General features: G+C 34.6%; 1 protein-coding gene across 2 annotated transcripts in view; it reads left to right on the top strand.

Moving 5' to 3' along the window:
- GBE1 (1,4-alpha-glucan branching enzyme 1) overlaps window positions 1-16,664 on the top strand; it is a 156,152-nt gene extending 139,488 nt beyond the window's left edge. The window contains exons 14-17 of one of the 2 annotated variants that reach the window (XM_071563481.1): window positions 670-800; window positions 6,269-6,386; window positions 8,213-8,275; window positions 14,672-16,664. In XM_071563481.1, coding sequence (XP_071419582.1) covers window positions 670-800; window positions 6,269-6,386; window positions 8,213-8,275; window positions 14,672-14,728 — 369 coding nt within the window. In that variant the 3' untranslated portion in view covers window positions 14,729-16,664. The remainder of the gene's footprint in view (window positions 1-669; window positions 801-6,268; window positions 6,387-8,212; window positions 8,276-14,671) is intronic. The other variant, XM_071563491.1, reaches the window with a different exon arrangement.
- The last annotated feature ends 257 nt before the right edge of the window (window positions 16,665-16,921 follow it).

Raw genomic sequence — 16,921 nt, 5'->3', positions numbered from 1 at the left:
AACCTGTCTCTTTTGTATTTGCATTTTTACTCAAGTATCACTCTGTAACTTTTATGAAAGAAACTCAATTATTATAATTTCTCATTGTTTAATTATTTCATAATGAACACAATCCACTTTAAGTAATTTTTTTAAAATTGATGTCTAGTTGTTTATTAATGGCTTTAACAAATAGAACAGAGGTGGTATGTGCAGCAGTTTAATGTGGCTTAGCAAAGCTACTTCTCTCACAGATATCTTAAAAATAAACAAACAAGAAAACTATATCCAGTGCTCCATTTTCTAAATTGATATCACTAGATGGGATGCAGGTCCCCATAACAAGTAGGTTGAAAATTTCCTTTGATAAAAGGAATCCATTTTTTCGTGAGGGAAAATGTGATAAAAAGACCATGTTGCGAATATTTGAGCAAAAAGAGGCTTCTACCTCTTTAATTTTATATTGCCTTATAAAAAGTAAGCTATATTTTAGTAATTAAAAATTTTATATGACATTGCATAGGTAAACAATTTTGGTTTGCATGTTAATGTCCTTATCTGTGTTGCTTGATAAGTGGTTTACTTGAAATGAGGTATAGAAGCAATGAGAATTTTCTGGTTTTTGTTAATTCAGTTGGAAATTAAATATTTTAAACTGTTTGTTTGTTCTTTTTTTTTTCCCTTTTCTAGGCCTATGTGAGTGAAAAGCATGAGTCCAATAAGGTCATAGCATTTGAGAGAGCAGGTCTTGTTTTTATTTTCAACTTCCATCCATATCAGAGTTATGTGGACTACAGAGTGGGCATTGAAACTCCAGGAAAATATCCTTTTCCTTCTGCTTGTGCAGAAAAGTTTTAAGATTTGGAAGTTGGTTTTATTTGTTTCATAATATGAATGCAAACTGTAGTTAAAAGGTAAGAAATTGCTTATTTGTCGTCAGTGTAATCTTGCTTTAATTGTGTACAGCAAAAACAAAAAAAAATAGAAATTTAGAAATTTGTCTTTCATAAGAGATAATTTTGCAGATAGCTGTGATGGGTTTGATCCATGGCTTCCTTAGTAACCAAGTGTAACTAGGGAAGTGGACATTACATAAGTATTCCACACGTGTTTTCCACATAACAGAGGAGGAGGAGAGATAGGAAGTTGTTTTTTCAGTCTTCCTTCTTCCAGAAAAGCTTGGAGGAGCAGGAGAAACCTAGACGGTCCCTTGTTTCAGTTGGTTTCCTCATGGTATCGTGGTGAGACTGTATCACTGCCTGTTCCCCTCCTTTCTTAAAGTTTTTGATTGTATTGGTTTGGTTTGGTTTTGTCCCTCCTTATTCTTCGTTACCCATTCCCTCCTCCCTTTTCCCCTGGCGGGAGGGGGCCCAGATAGTGTGTACAAATTGCATACATGGTTGTAGATGTTAGAAAATATAATTTCTGTTTTAATTCTTTTCAGTTTTTTTTAACTTATCTAGGAAGATTTTTGAAGGAGGGAGGAGGGCAGTCCAGGGTTGGTAAAAGAACTAGGCCAAACCCAGACAATAGCACAAGTGAAAAATTGCAGTTTAAAGACTCGTGAAATGGCCTGAGCTTTATCAGCGGAGGTTTGGTTAGATATTAGGGAAAGGTTCTTCACCCAGAGGGTTGTTGGGCACTGAACAGGCTCCCCAGGGTAGTGAGCACAGCACCAAGCCTGACAGAGTTTAAACATTTGGACAATGCTCTCAGGCACATGGTGTGATTCTTGGGATGTCCTGAGCAGGGCCAGAAGTTGGACTTTGATTCTAGTGAGTGCCTTCCAACTCAGCATATTCCATGATTCTATAACTGGGAGTCAAAGTTGCCCATAAGCATATAGATTGGTGAAACCTGAGGTATCACAAATATTGTCATCAAAATGCTGCAAAAATATACTTAAGAAAAAAAAAATCCACATTAATTCCGGCACTCTGACATTTACAACATGCACCTAGAGCTTCTAATGAGCATGTAAGGTCACTTCAATGAGTCACTGGCATGCAGTTGCTGAAGGCAAAGGCACTGCTTTGAAGTGCAGTTGTGTAACTGTCCCTGCCTGTTAGAATTCAGAGAGTATCTGGCACGTTGAGGCAAAGGACTTAATTTAGGATCAGTCAAATACTCAATTCTATCAAGGTAGTTGAGACTTAAGGTTAATAGGTGTGAATAAGAAATATAGCATACTAATGTGGGAATGCATCTTTTTCCCATCTGCATGGGAAAAGACACAGGTTTCCAGCACTTTGAGTCTATGGAACTATTAGAGTGGCATTTTCTATTGCCCAGTTCCTGTGTCATTATGTGAAGAAAAAAGGAAAACATTTCTGTGCTCGTGCTGGAATCTTACTTCATAAATTATGCTCTTTCAGAAGCCTTTTCATGAGAAACAGACAGCTTGAACTAACAAATTATTTCTGCCTAATTTGCTTCAGTTTTGAGGTAGATGAATAATCAACATCTAGGTCAGCTGCCTCTAGTTCTCTGATTGTACATAAAAACTTTGAATGTTAAAAGAAAAACCATTCATAAGTTTCCAGTTTTATGTTTTTAATACTGACTAGGCCTTTCTGTGGGGTAGTGGTTGGATTCCAAGGCCAGTCTGCATTAAAAATTCAATAGAGGAACATTCTTTCCTTTGTTCAAAAGGAACATGATGGAAAGAATGGGAAAAGAACAGAAGAGAGGCTTAAAGACTTTGGATAGGACTCCTTTTCCTTCCTTAAGTTCCCACAGTGTTTTTTGTTGAAGTTTTTTTCTCTCTTGGAAGTCTCATTAAAATTAAGGTATATGTCTATATCTCCCCACCCTTTTTTTAGCAAGGTTTGTTATCTTGGCACAAAACTAAATATGCGTTTTATGTTTGATTGTCAACCAATACGGATTTACATATCTCTAAATTTACATTTGATTTAAGTAAAGGACATCCATATTTGATTGAAGCAAAAAGGTACAGTGCCCCCTCCTACTCAGTAATTGCTCATGAGTTTAGTGCTAAATAGCTTCAAATGTCTTCTAGATATCCTGAGATGAATTTCCTCAGGACAAGGTGTTGAACTTCACTACAAATTCAGCCAAATAGTCTCATACGCTTTTTGACAATTCTGGGTTCACCCTTTAGTCTTCTCCAAAATTATCAGTGTGTGGGGAGGAGAAGCCGAGGTACCCTTGAAATTAATTATGCTGGTTTTTTTCAGTGAAATTCAAGAATTATTAAAACCAAAATGGCCTAACCACTGCAGGCTCTTTACAATCCTATTTTAAACTGCATTTTTCTTCATCCTTCCCAGTGTTTATGGGGCATTTAATGACCAAGTTCTTATTTTTCTTTATGTGTCTTAATAGCACATATTTTGTCCTTTTATCATCTTATTCAATATTTCAGCACAGTTTATCTGTACTTTTTGTCTTTATCCCATCTGTGTTGACAGAACCATGTCCTTTGCTTTTAGCCAAGAAATGGTAACAAGAGATAAAAATGAAACCTTAATTAGATAATCTTTTTGTATATTGAAGTGCAATGAGAAAATTAGAGCTGATTTACATAGGAGTTTAAAAGAAAATAAATATTTATATATACAGCCATTCTGTAGTTGCATGTCTGGGAAGCACCAGAAAAGCACACAAGTATGGATGCTTAAAATATGTCATTTTATGATATATGACAGTTCCTAATCCTGATTTTAAATGAGATTATGAAAGGATGAAGGTGAAACAATCAGAATCACCTGTAATCTTTTTGAATATGTTTGATTAGCATTCCTGAGTCCTGCTCAGTTGTGTCCAGACATTCCAAGTCTATTGGTGCACAGGTGACATAGGTAATCCTATAATAGGGCAGTTACATATAATACAGAGGACCCAATGTATTGAATATTATTTTTATGTATTTGATGTGGCATAGATGGTTGGGTGACTCAAACCAGACTGTAGAGGAAAGAGGAGTTTCTTTATAGACAGTCAGTAAGCCTTATTTTCCAGCTGGTCTACAGAAATTATCTCTTTTTCTGCAAAGCTTTTAATGATGCTTGGGATTGTTTTATCTTAGATTCTTTTATCCATCGTAAGTGCTGATGAACAAAATACAAATTATTCTATTTTATGATTGGGATTTACCTTGCAAACATGTTATTAAGCATGTATAAGATTCCATTTAAAATTACATTAAAATATGTATTTCAAAATACTGGAAAAGCATAGTAATTCAGTAATTAATGTGGTAGATAATGTATCAGCTTTTCTATTTTCAGCTCTGTCAGTACAAAAGTTCATTGTTTCTGCTGCTTTTCTCCCCTGTAGTGGGTGAGACGTTTTAAGTTAGAAGGCAAATGGGCAAACATTTTGTGAATTGTTTTTTAAAATAACATGGCCATAACAAAGGCATTTGCTCCAAATAGTTTTAATGGAATCATTAAACACTGCAGGACTTTCAGCAATGCTGATAAGTTATTAAATTTAATGTATAGTGTGGATCAAAGAAGAAAAGAGTGAAATGCTTGACAGAGATATTCTCCTGCCATGCTAATAAAATATGCAGTGGAATAGTAGCAGACATTGCTGGTGCTGAAAGGACTCTGAAGAGAGGGACTAGAAGTTGTAGCTTGTGGTTTTGTATGTTGTACATGACAACAAAATGAATGATAATTTGAATGTGTTTATGAAATAAAGGGGGGGAGAGATGTATATATAATGCGCATAAAAAAGCCACTGAGGACTAAGTTGGCAAAGTTTAATTTTCCTAACTTTTTTCTTTAAACAAGCAAACAAAAAAAGCTAACAAACATGAAGTTTTTGCCAGAGAATTGGTGATCTTTGGGCACCTGCCCTGTAGAAATCAAAAACTAACTTACCAACTACGGACACTTCTCTCATTTTGCTGCAAATACATGTGGGGAAGGGATTAGTTACCTTTTTTCATGCGTATCTATTTTCCTTCATTGCCTTTGTCAGCAAAAGCTGTGCAATCTTTTATACTCAAGTGTCTCAGAGTAAATTTGCAGTTACTTTTGTGTTATGTCATGCTTCAGTCTCCCTTGTCAGTAGAGATTTCAGTCAGTAAGGCTGGTGGTTTGGGAAATTTCCCAACTCGTCTGACGGAGAGTTGTGTAAAAAGACTTAAAACCAACTCTGTTAATATCACATTTTTGAGCAGACTGATTTTCAAAAAGGTTGAGCAAACACAGAAGCCCAAGAACAGTTTAAGAACCACTGACGTTTTTGAAAGAGTGTTGCTTCACTTATCCCTAATCCTATTAAATACAAGCTCTAGGAAAATAAGATTCTTCATGTCTTAGAATTGATGAAGCAGATTGTGGATTACAGACCATTGTTATTTCCCTCTCTTTTTTGGGTGGTGGGGAGTGGAGATTGGTTTCTGTTGTACCTTCAGGAGGGAAAAGGCTGCTTTAATTATGTCTAATCAAGAAATTAAAAGGTACTGAAATATTCATAAAATTAAAATATTCTATTTGTGGTTGTCCCAAATAAGAAGAAATTGATTTTTGAATATAAGTTAGCTCTTTATCTCTCCATTTATTCCCTTATGCCTTCTGATTCTATTCTTTCAATTTTATTTTATCTTTTCTTTTTTCCTAGATCTGTTTGAATCCTTTAAAGTGTCTGTACAGGTATTTCAGCTCATTGTTATACTTTGTTAAATAATTCACACCATTTCAACAACTGCAGTCAGAATGTTTGTCTCTTAAAAAGTCTTCTATTAAATATCCTCTTTCTTTTGTTCCTCTGTGCTATAAGAAATAAAATTCTTTTCCAGAAAACTCTCAAGGGAGTTATGGAGTTTTCTTATGTAAAATTATATGTTTTCTCATTAACACTTGATCAGATTCTGGCAGAGCATAAAATATCACTAAATACTGACTGATTTTTGACAGTCACAATTGTGTTAATTCTTAAACGCAATTCAAATACATCATTTTGTTTAGTGGTACATTTTTAGTCTAGTTCATCACCTAAAGTGCTGTGCATATCTGCTGTAATGCTATAAACTTACCACTCATGGCAGATTGCAGAAGACACTGGAAGGTACCTTCTTTAATATAAATCATAATGCTAAAATTAAATTTTTCAGGACAAAATATGATACAACTTCTCTATGTTCTGTAGGTTTTTCCACTATTTTCTTAGATTTTATTACTATTTTTGCTTCATATTGAATATAGTAGCATGCTGCAGTTACTGCAGTTCTAGATTTTTTGCTTTGATATTTAATCCTTTCTTTTCTTTTTTAAAAGTAATTTGGCACAGTTCCTTAACAGTTTTTTTTTAAGTATAAAATCCTTCTGGATTCTGATGCTGGAGAATATGGAGGGCATCAAAGGCTGGACCACAATACAGAGTACTTCTCTGAAGAATATCCACACAATTATCGACCTCATTCAATTATGGTAAGATTATTTTATTTAATTTATTTTTTTATTGTATTTATTTTATTATTTTATTTTATTTATTTTTTTTTTAATTCTACTTGCACTTGTGTAAGTTTTGCAATTTTTTGGGCAAATATGGGGACTATTCTAGTATTTTGTAAAGTTGGTAGTTTTAATTTTTTTTCAAAAATTAGCCTTTGTGTAAATACAGTGGAGATGACAATGTTATAATTTGATTAAAACTAATAATGTTAACTGATTTTTGTCTTTCAACACTACCTTTACATTTCCATGCACTCATGCAGTGTCTGACCCAAAATGCTCCTTGCCAACATGCATGAAAACATACTAATATGCTTCTGAGTTGCCATTTTTAATATTATAATTTGCTTTATTGTCATGCCTGAGAAACTCCATCTTCATGCTTGCTTTGTGATTTAAAGCTCTGTAGAAACTGAATCTTGCATTACTTTCTTAAAATCATGTTCTTAACTCCACAAACACGAGTCAGAGCGATTCATACATTTGCCAGTTGGCTTTCTGCTCTTCAGTTTACAGGAAAACTTTGCAAAATGGAACAGGATTTCTCAGTTCACATCAAGTATTTCAAGACTTTCCAGTCCTAAAGTGATATGAATAACGTATAATGATTTTCCCACAAACCACTTGAGATGGAGCGGGAGGCATATCCATGCATGCGATTTCTGCTAGCTGAGATGGTCACTTTTAAAACTCTACCTTTCTTAATTACTCTTGAAATCAATGACCACAATTAATAATTTTAAACTGTCATTTTCCCCATTCTTTGTATATTTATGTGAATACATATCTGCACATATTTCCCACTTTTTATGTTTTCACATATAGGTATGTGGGTAAATGTTTACATGCACAAGAAAATAGGATTGAAAAAGGCTGTGAATTAAGGCAAGGGCTCACTGAAAAGAAAACACCTGAAAACACTTATATGGCTAAGTATATAGATATAAAAATCTATCTATATATATGGGTGAAGGGGGGGTGTGTCTCTGTGCATAGGTATATTGATGCCTATAAACACGTGTAAATAAATTGCTCTTGTAATCTTAGCCTACAAAAATGGAATATCTGCACTGATTGTGTGGGCCACTCCTCTTCCATGGCAGAATGGAGACATGAATTTCTAGTGTCACATCTTAAGGTTTCTCATGAGATCTAAACTCCAGAGAATTATTGTCACTTTTAATATTTCTCTCTTTCTTTCACTGTCTCCAGAGTATTAGCACTTCTTTCATTTGCCTGATTTAAAATAGTTTCATTACATGAAAGAATTCTTGTACTTTCATTGTGCTTGGTGTAAAGGATCTTGGGAATGTTTCTTGATTTTTTTTAAAAAATAAAAGTATCTGCATGTGGCAATGCCCTTGAATTGTGGGTAAGTATTTGTGCTAATTTGCACACAAAGAAATGAAAGGTCTAAGATTTCATCCCTGAAGGTTATGTAGCAAATTAACGCTTCCAGAGTTCTTGCTTCGTGTGTCCAATTCAAATATCTTGCTTTGGTGATTGGAGAGCATCTTAATTATCTACCACTAACTTAACTTTTGCAAGCCAATTAACTGTAATTTGGAATGTATATTTCACATTTAGTCTATTAGTTGTTTGAGTGCAAGTTGTTCGAGACAGAAAAATCGTGCCAAAATGTGAAGATGCAATTTGCTAGGAGCATGTGGAAGATAAGGCATGTGACAAAGAAAGCAGCAAATGCACTTTTGCAGCATAAGGTGTGGCATGGCAATGGCACCTCTAGGGCAGAAAGAAACCCAGCAGCATGGCTCAGGTAAACTCTCTCTTGTGTCCTTCAGCAATTCAATTCACAGACCACCTTCAGCGAACCCCCCCGAGGATGCCACACGCACCAGTTAAAGGTAAAATACTCCTGAAAGGACACCAAGTAAAAGTAACCAAGTTCAAGAATCTGCAAATTTTGACTAAATTCAGCAAGATAGATCTTCAAGTAGGAAAGAACAAAGGTTACAATAAATGCCTCCAGCAGCTATTTTGCAGTAAACCAGAGATGTTTGCATCCACATTCCTGGAGTACTTGTGCTGCTTGGGAGTTACTTTAGTCTGAATTGCAGTTTCTAAAATCCAAGTCAAACTCTTCCCCTCCAATTTCTTTTCAAAAAGCATATGATGCCACCCCAATAAACTCACATAAGTTCTTTTCCTGCTGTTTAACCCCTAATTTATTCTTTTTACATAAAATCGTACAACTTAAGTTTGTTTCAATAATTTTAGTTCCTCCTCTACCACAAACTTCAAAGAAGTAATTTTTTTTAATGACAGATGCACCTCCCTTAAGGTGTGTAAGTAAACATTGTCAGCAAAACATGCCCAGAGGGTTGTGACAAAATGAAATCACATGCAATAATTCTGCTTCTCAAGTCAAGCTTAAATAGCACAAAAATGTGTTACAGAAATAGAAGATTAAATGTGACATGATTCATTCTAGAAACATCACCTAATAAAAGAAATATTCAAGGTGACATAGCAAAATCAGAAAAGAGAGAGATGAAATTCCTGGAGCAAAGAACCCCGGATGAAGAGGCAGCTTTGCAAGCACTGCCAGGCATTTCACTGTACAATTTTCAGGCTTGTTTAGTAAAGCTCTACAGGGCCAGATTCCAAAGTTGTCAGACACACCTTGAAAACTGCATAGGAAAATGCACAAAAAAGTCCTTTGTTATATACTTATGTAAATAATTATTAGAATCTCATTTTTCCATTTCACTGCTTGTTCTGTTCTGGATTATGAACAAATATATGAAATGTACATAACTTTCCATGTAATCAAACTTTTTAATAACAAGCTGTGAACCATTTTGTCACTCTGAGAATAGACTTCTTAGCATAACTTTATTTCTGTTTACATCTTCACTGTGTTATTCTCGTAATAGTCTTTTTGGGGGTGTGTTTTATAAAAGATATGTGCTTTTTCAATGCTACTATTGTTTGTGTCTTATCCGCTCTTGGCAAGATGTAAATTAAGTGCTACACACACATTTCGGCTCTAGTCAGATCCTAGTGCCCCTTTATGGATCAAGTTATTTGTTTGGTTACTCAGGTTTTGTAGTTGGATGTGAAACTTAGATTTGGGGCAGGGGGAAGAAGAAGACTAATTTTTTTATAGCACATGTCATTCAAAATGTTTTGGTGGTCTTTACTTGACTGAATTTTGATGTAAAAAAGAACTACATATCAATGTGTGTTCTAGTAAAAAATTTTGTTTCATACCAAAAGTTAGGATTTATATGAAAATGTTGAGGTTTATACTTTCATACTTTGTGCACCATCAGACTGGGTAATAAGCAGGCTAAATGGAATATTGCACAGTATGTTGTGTCATTGGAAAAGTAGTATATGGTTTGTTGAGAAATATAATTGTTTAACGTATTTCAACTTTTAGATTTACTTTTTCTGTAGTTCATTCCAATTAGTTAAAAAAATAAATAGATGTCAAAGTATTCTTTTTCTCCTGTCCCCAGTGCTGTCTCTTTTCTGATTATTTTTGGAATTCATTGATATAATCTTATCACATTAAATGTAACTGAAATTATATAGTTTATTTTCAGAATATCTTTATTACAGGGTTGGGTTTTTAACCTTGACTTTAATGTATACTATTCAATGTCAAAGTGCAACTTCCTGCTTCCTTGAGTCTATTGACAAATTAAAATACTCACATAGAATGAAATGATCTAAAAGCTTTTAGTGACCTTAACTTTGAAAACACTCCTTTGAATAACTTTCATGTTAAGGATTTGCGTATTGAATTTTAAGGGACTGATGTAATCTTTAACTGTTTTTCCGATGCTGAGCACAGATAGGCAGATTAAATGAAAGAACATTTGTAGTTAGAAACCTAAGTTTTCTAACTAGGGGAATCAGTAAAACTTTAATACTAGAAAGGTCTTTTGTTATTTTTACCTCTTGATGATTAAGACTTATAGATTCATTTGCTCATATTCATCAATCATTTGACTGCTTAAAACCACCAGCAATTGTGATGATTCCAGAGTTACTCTGTTGGTAATTTTGTTTCACATCCTGTCTAATTCTTCAGTCTGCTTGTTAGGGATTTTTGTTGTCTTTTTCTAAGCACTCTTTCTTAACCTGAAAAAAAGAGTACAGAAGATAATAGAAGAGAAATTTTGAGATATAGCTTATGCAGTATATGATTTTCTCTTGCATAAATGGAGCAAGACAATCTAAGAAACCATTCTCTGCATATTCATGTTGTATAGCTGTAAATTGAAAAGCAAATTGAAAGGCAGAACTTGACATTATTTTAAGGATACCTTCTTTGTCATGCAATATCTAGCAAAATGAACAGCAAAATATAAGGTTTTGGTTATTACATTATGGTCAGAAAGTGAAAACTTCTATCTATTTTATTCATTGATGGTTAATTGTATTCTCAGAATAAGGTCAGGGTCTGACAATTAGTAGTGATACAGAGGCATGAGACTGTCTAAAGCCCTTATTTTAATTAAAAGTTGTAGATAATGTTGGCACAGACTCTTGTGGCATTGCCTTCTGCATCTACCAACTGCAATATGTGCTATCAAATATTTTACTGCAGTGACTGATCTAGCTCTGAGTTCTAGTAATTCTCCCATCTGTTACAAAATGACCTTGAAATTGTTTTTAGTGCCTGGTGTTTCCCAGTTCTGAAAGTAGGATGAGGAGGAGTTCATTGCCATTCTAGCCAATTTCAGTTGTGCTGGCACCTGGCACTGAATTACTGACAGATCTGAAAGTAGCAGTTCTCATTTGTGGAACCTCTTGCTTGTGGGGTTTTAGATACATTTGGAGATTGCTGTGTATTTTAGTCCTCTCCTGGAATATGTAAGGCAAGATTTCTGCTTATTATTGCAGCTGTTCACAAGTGCTTCTTACATGTGGTGTTCCTACATTTTTCTTAGCTTTTCTAATCACTTTTTTCTTGAAATTACAGGGATATTCACAGGAAAAAAAGGTCTAAGGAGTAAGATTTGCCTTGTCTTACTGGCTAGTAGTAGTGCCAGTTGTTTTTACCTCGTTTTTGAAAGAGCCATCATGGATAGACTATGAACTTAATAGAATTTCATGTATGTTGGTGGGAAAGAGGTTGATTATAATAAACCTATTTTTTTTTTGTCTGTATTAGAATGACTATGCCACTGTAGTGCCAGAAGCCTTAATGTATGTGGGATTTGCCTAGTTTCAAACAGTGGAACTTCCTCATAGTTTAAATGGGCATGCAGTATAAAAAAGGTCAAAAGTGATAAAAAACAATTTTGTATTTGACATAAAAACAATATTCCTATCATCCATCATGCTTTCTGTTAGCACATGTGCTGGTGAAGTCAACCACAGTTTATCTGCTTCATTCCTGCCAAATATTCCATGGAGAATCCAGACTTTGAATGATATTTGATGACTAAATGTTTGAATGTCAGCTTTGTCAAAAACTTCATCTTTCCAGCTGAGTCATCCTAACTGTCCCAAACAGACCTGATGTTTTCCAGTCTCCATATTCTACTCTCTCATAAGAAAAGGCCTTGTGAGCTTTCATATGTATGTTTTTAGATGTCTTCTTCGCTTCCTGAAATAGCGGAGTTTGTGTCTTTACAGGACTTGAGGTAATAAGTAAGCAATTGGTATAGAAAGCAGAGGGATGACTCACTGAGATCCCTAAAGCCCTGAGTAACCTGCTCTGACCTCCGAGCTCAGGGAATTTGGGCCTTCTGGAGCCCTTTCCAACAGGTGTGAGCCTGAAGGAAAGTGCTGGGAAGAGTATTCAAGAACAGAAAGCTTGACACAGAAAAGAGATTGTGAGGGTGATTTGATTGATAGTCAGGACTTGGGTTAGTCATGATTTTATTCTCTTTAGCACTCTGTTCTTTGGGCTTTCACTTCTGTCCTTGTTCATCAAGTGAGCCTTTTGAAATGGTAAAGGAGTCATGAATGGGATAAAACTTGTGATCAGAAAAAGCAGGGTAGAAGAGCAGAGATCAACAGAACTGAAGCAGGTAATTTGAAAGTATATAATTCATCAGCAGTATATGAAAGAATAAACTTCTGAGACCCTCTTCTCAGGGTACAGAAAAGTAAAAAATTACACATCTCTGATAATGTCTCTTGATGATGAATACTTAAGTTTCCTATAATGATTTTAATCAGGACACCTCTATATACTTTTACTATACTTACCTATTTATAGGTAGACTTATGTCTCCCCTAGTCCATCACACAAATGTTCTGAGTTCTGTCTGTTCAAAATAAATAATAAAGCCAGAGAACATACACTGTTGTATTTCTGGAAATACTGGTGGGCTGAGGGGAAGAAATATTCCCTATGTATTTGTAACAAGAATTACCTAATACTTGTGTAGTGTTTTTCCTTTTTAAAACATTTTACACTAGTGGAATGAATAATAATTTTATTTGTAATTATTAATATGTTTGATAATTAATATTTATTCATTGTTCATGCCTTATTGGTTGCTTTGTGTAGTAAACTGCCTTGGATCTGGTTGCATTCACCAGTGAAATAAGTTAAGATTAGGAGATGGTGCCTTATGTAGCTCTTTTGTGATTTAGCAAGAAGCCCACCAAGACAGAAAAAGACACCAAAATGCTTGTTTTAAGTTGCCTGGATGAGGAAAGAACATGTGACTGAAGCAATAAGTTGGCAGATACATCTCTTCATGACAGCAGGAAAACATACCTGTCATTAGTCTAAATACAATCATCTGCACAAGTTCTAAAATTGTGCTTAAACCAGTTTTAAAATTCTGATTGGCAATGAAGTGGTTGGAGTGTGATGCTTCCACACTGCTCTCACATTCTCAGCTGATGTAAATTGACTTTAAAGGAGCTGGGCTAATTTACTCTTCCTAACATCTGACATATTATTGACCACAATATAATTGAGAATTGCTGTGTCCAGTATTAACATTAATTTTTATTCCCTTAACTGAAGTAACATTTTGCAAATTCTTTCTTAGAAAACTTATTTCTGTTTGTTCCTTCTCCCTTCTCACTTCATCATCCAAACCCAGAGCACTGAATTTCTCAATATACAATTTCAAAACCTCTCTTTTATCTGTAGGTTTTGAGGTAGTTGACTTCATTAAGTATTTCCTCTCCTGCACAGATTTATAGAAGCTATTTATCACTGAAACCTTAAGGAAAATCATTATGTTCGCTGCCTTTCAAGAAGCATTGGACACAGCTCTGTCTGGTTCAATGCAGATCAGGTGTTCTTTTCCTTTTTCTCCTTTTCCTAAAGCTTTTTGCTTTGTTGCTTTATTCTGTTTTGAAAACAATGAAAGCCTTTCATGCCATCAGGCTCTAGTTAGCAGATAACGTTGTTGAAATTGCAGAATATTAGACACTCCACAGGGATGAAGGATAGTCTAAAAGAGGACGTCAGAATGAAGCCAATAATCTTCAATCTTGTGTTACCTTTTATAATTGCATTTTTATTGACTTGTTCAGAAAACACAGCCATAGACTTGACAATTGATGGAGTACCGTATATCAAGGTAATTGGTAGATAGTATGTATCGGTCTTGTTTTCAGATTGTGACTTGCTCTGCTTGGAAGGAATGTCATGTAAAATATATTGCCACAAGTTCTTTCATGATCTATGAGGAGTCTTTTGATTATATATGTTTGGGGGGTTTTCATGTTATTCAGGAAAAAGGGCAAGAAAATGCATTAATTTAAACGGTTAATTTTGATTCTGTCCAGTCGTGAAAGTAAGTTTCATTGCTCAGGTGCTGACATTCTGTAGATGCCAAGAGTGAGAAGAATATGCTGCTGTGTCATATTGCTGGTATTTACCTGTATGCAATGACATCACACACCTTGGGGCAACTTTAATTCACAGCAGAAGGGTGTTGTGAAACTTTGTCATTTATCATTGTATGGTCTATTGACCTAGATGGCCTCAGGTTTTTGAAACTGGTCATTGTATGTCAATGAGGCCCTCTACTGGTAGCCATCTAAAATAGGTAAGAGATAAATATTAAAAAAAAAAAAGAAATAGTAAGAAGTTGCTGTCTTTTTAAATTTTTAGGTTATCTTGCATAATTCAGATGCTGGGGACTAAGCAGTTGATAATTATTTTTTAAATGTGATAATTGTGACCCACAACACAAATTTTTAATGTTAAATATGTTTTTTTTTTCACATACTGTTATTTAAAAGTTGTCTCCTGTAAGGTTTATGGTTTTTTCAGCTACTCTTGTTTCTTGTCATGTTTTTATTAGGTGTACATTCCAAGCAGAGTGGCTCTTGTGCTTCATAATACGGATGTTCCAAAATGAAGTTCTCTAACTATCACTGAAGAAGCAAGTCATAGAAGAAGTGCTGAAACACTACTAGTACTAAGTATAATAATACTTGCTCTAAGGTGGCTTTCTGAAACTGAGTATGGTAATATTAGGTGTTTAAAATGTAAGATTAATATTCACATGTAATTGCAGAGCTCTTGACTTGCTAGACCCTCTTTTGAGGAAACTTTGCAAAAAGGCAGAAAGGAAAATGTTGGGTTTGTAGCTGTAGTAGTACAAAATTACACTTAAGGTGTTGCAAAGCGGCAGGTATTCTCAATTAAACTGTTGTTTACAGAATTTTATCAAGAGTAGTAAGAGTGGTCCTGCTCCAAAGTTTGTACTTTCTTGTAATCCTCATTTTGATAGTGAATTCAAATATTCATTATATATGAATGCTTCTTACTAAAAGTAAGTAGTTTGCTTAAATAAAACAGAAGTTTTTGGCTAAAAGGCAGCCTTAATGGTTTGTGGGACCTAATTCGGGGCTCCTCTTCTTCAATGAAGTCCAGCAAGGAACTAGAAATGTTTATCCAAATGGATGAGAAGGTCCTCTGAGAGTATTGTACTTTGCCATTTTTTATTTTAATTAAAAGTACACAAATATGCTGAACAGCAAAATGAGCAGGCCTATTGACTGGAGACCTGCTGATGGCTATTGTCTGTGTCACTTATGTGCTCCCACCCAAATCACTTAGTTTGTGCCTCTCACTTGCTACAGCTGGACAAAAATTACACAACTATTTTACTTAGATCACTAAAATGTTCAGTGAGAAGCGTGTTTTGTTCTTACTGTGATATCATCACACTGGAAGATATACTTAAAATATAGTTCTTCCCACTGGATTTGTTTCACTAACATCAGGACCTTGCAATACTGATTTCACTATTTCCAGAAGCTGCCTTTCAGCTTGGAACATGATGATGTTCTTGCACTTTTATAACTTTTGAAACATTGCTTCTCGTGAAGAAGCAGTCTCAAAATACAGTGATCAAGCTAAGGTGTTTTTTGATTAAAATTAAGATAGTTAATTATTTGAGTGCTGCTAAGATAATTCAAGTGAGTTCCTTCATAAGCTACAACTTTTTTGTAAAGAGTAAGATTTTGTATATTTGAAAATGTATTGCAGAATATTCTGGGAAATTAATACCAAATTAATGAGACATGCTTTATTTTGTTCCATTTATTTAAAAATTTGAATTGGTTCTGAAATGAATGTCTTTTGTACAAATCTGAATTTTCTAACTTTTAAAATCACCAAAGAGGAAGTTGTCCGTGACCATTTCCAAGTCACAATTTTACCCAGTTTACTTTGTGAACCATTGTGTAAATTACTGAATAGTTGTGCTAACACTGAAAATCTATTCACAGTTCTTGGAATGCTTACTCGTGGCTTACTTCTTAAGCAAAATAAGGGATGGAATAATGCAGCGTGATGGAAAACAGTCTTTTGCAGAGTTCACACTGAAATGACTTTGTGAGCATCCTCAGTCTGAAATGTTCTGTGTGACAGAGAATCTTATATTGCAGTTGAGTACTGTAGGATCATGCTTCATTTTCCTCTGCACCAGTTTGATCATTGTTTGGTTGTGGGCTAATAAAAGCATTCCTGTTATGCTATGACTTTAAATAAAATATACAGAACTGTTTTAGCAACTGGAACTGATTATTTTTTTTTCCCCAGATTATTTTTTCTTGTAGTGAAATAACAAGCAACTTCTAATACATGTTATATTTACATTGTATTACTCTAATATGTTTTATAGGAGGTTTGTTTTTTTACTGGCACCGGTTCCAGGCTTCAAAATGTGAGGCAAGGCAAGCGTCTGTGTCAAACCTTTTTTCAAGAGAAGCAATAATTGTATGATGTGGAGTATGAACTGTAAAATTACATGGAAAATAAACTCTGAGGAGGAGAAAATAAATTCATACATGGTTTCATTGCTTGCATTGTAAAACAATTGTACAGTAGTCTTAACACTGGAAGACAGTTTAGATTTTGCTCTGTCTTGAAATCAGGAACTTGTCTTGGATATAAGCACTAATTAGATTGGTAGAATACTTGTCCTAGGCACATTTCCTTTGACATAGTGATAGATGAACTGCAACATTTGTAAGGTGAACATGTCAATACAGGAAGCATAATAATTAGGGTTTTTTTGAAATCCACCTCTACATTTTGATGG

This window comes from Pithys albifrons, chromosome 1 (assembly GCF_047495875.1).
Source record: "Pithys albifrons albifrons isolate INPA30051 chromosome 1, PitAlb_v1, whole genome shotgun sequence".
In the NCBI taxonomy this organism is placed as follows: Eukaryota; Metazoa; Chordata; class Aves; order Passeriformes; family Thamnophilidae; genus Pithys; species Pithys albifrons.
Note: the sequence above shows the minus strand (reverse complement) of the source record. Positions and strands in the feature narration are given on the sequence as shown.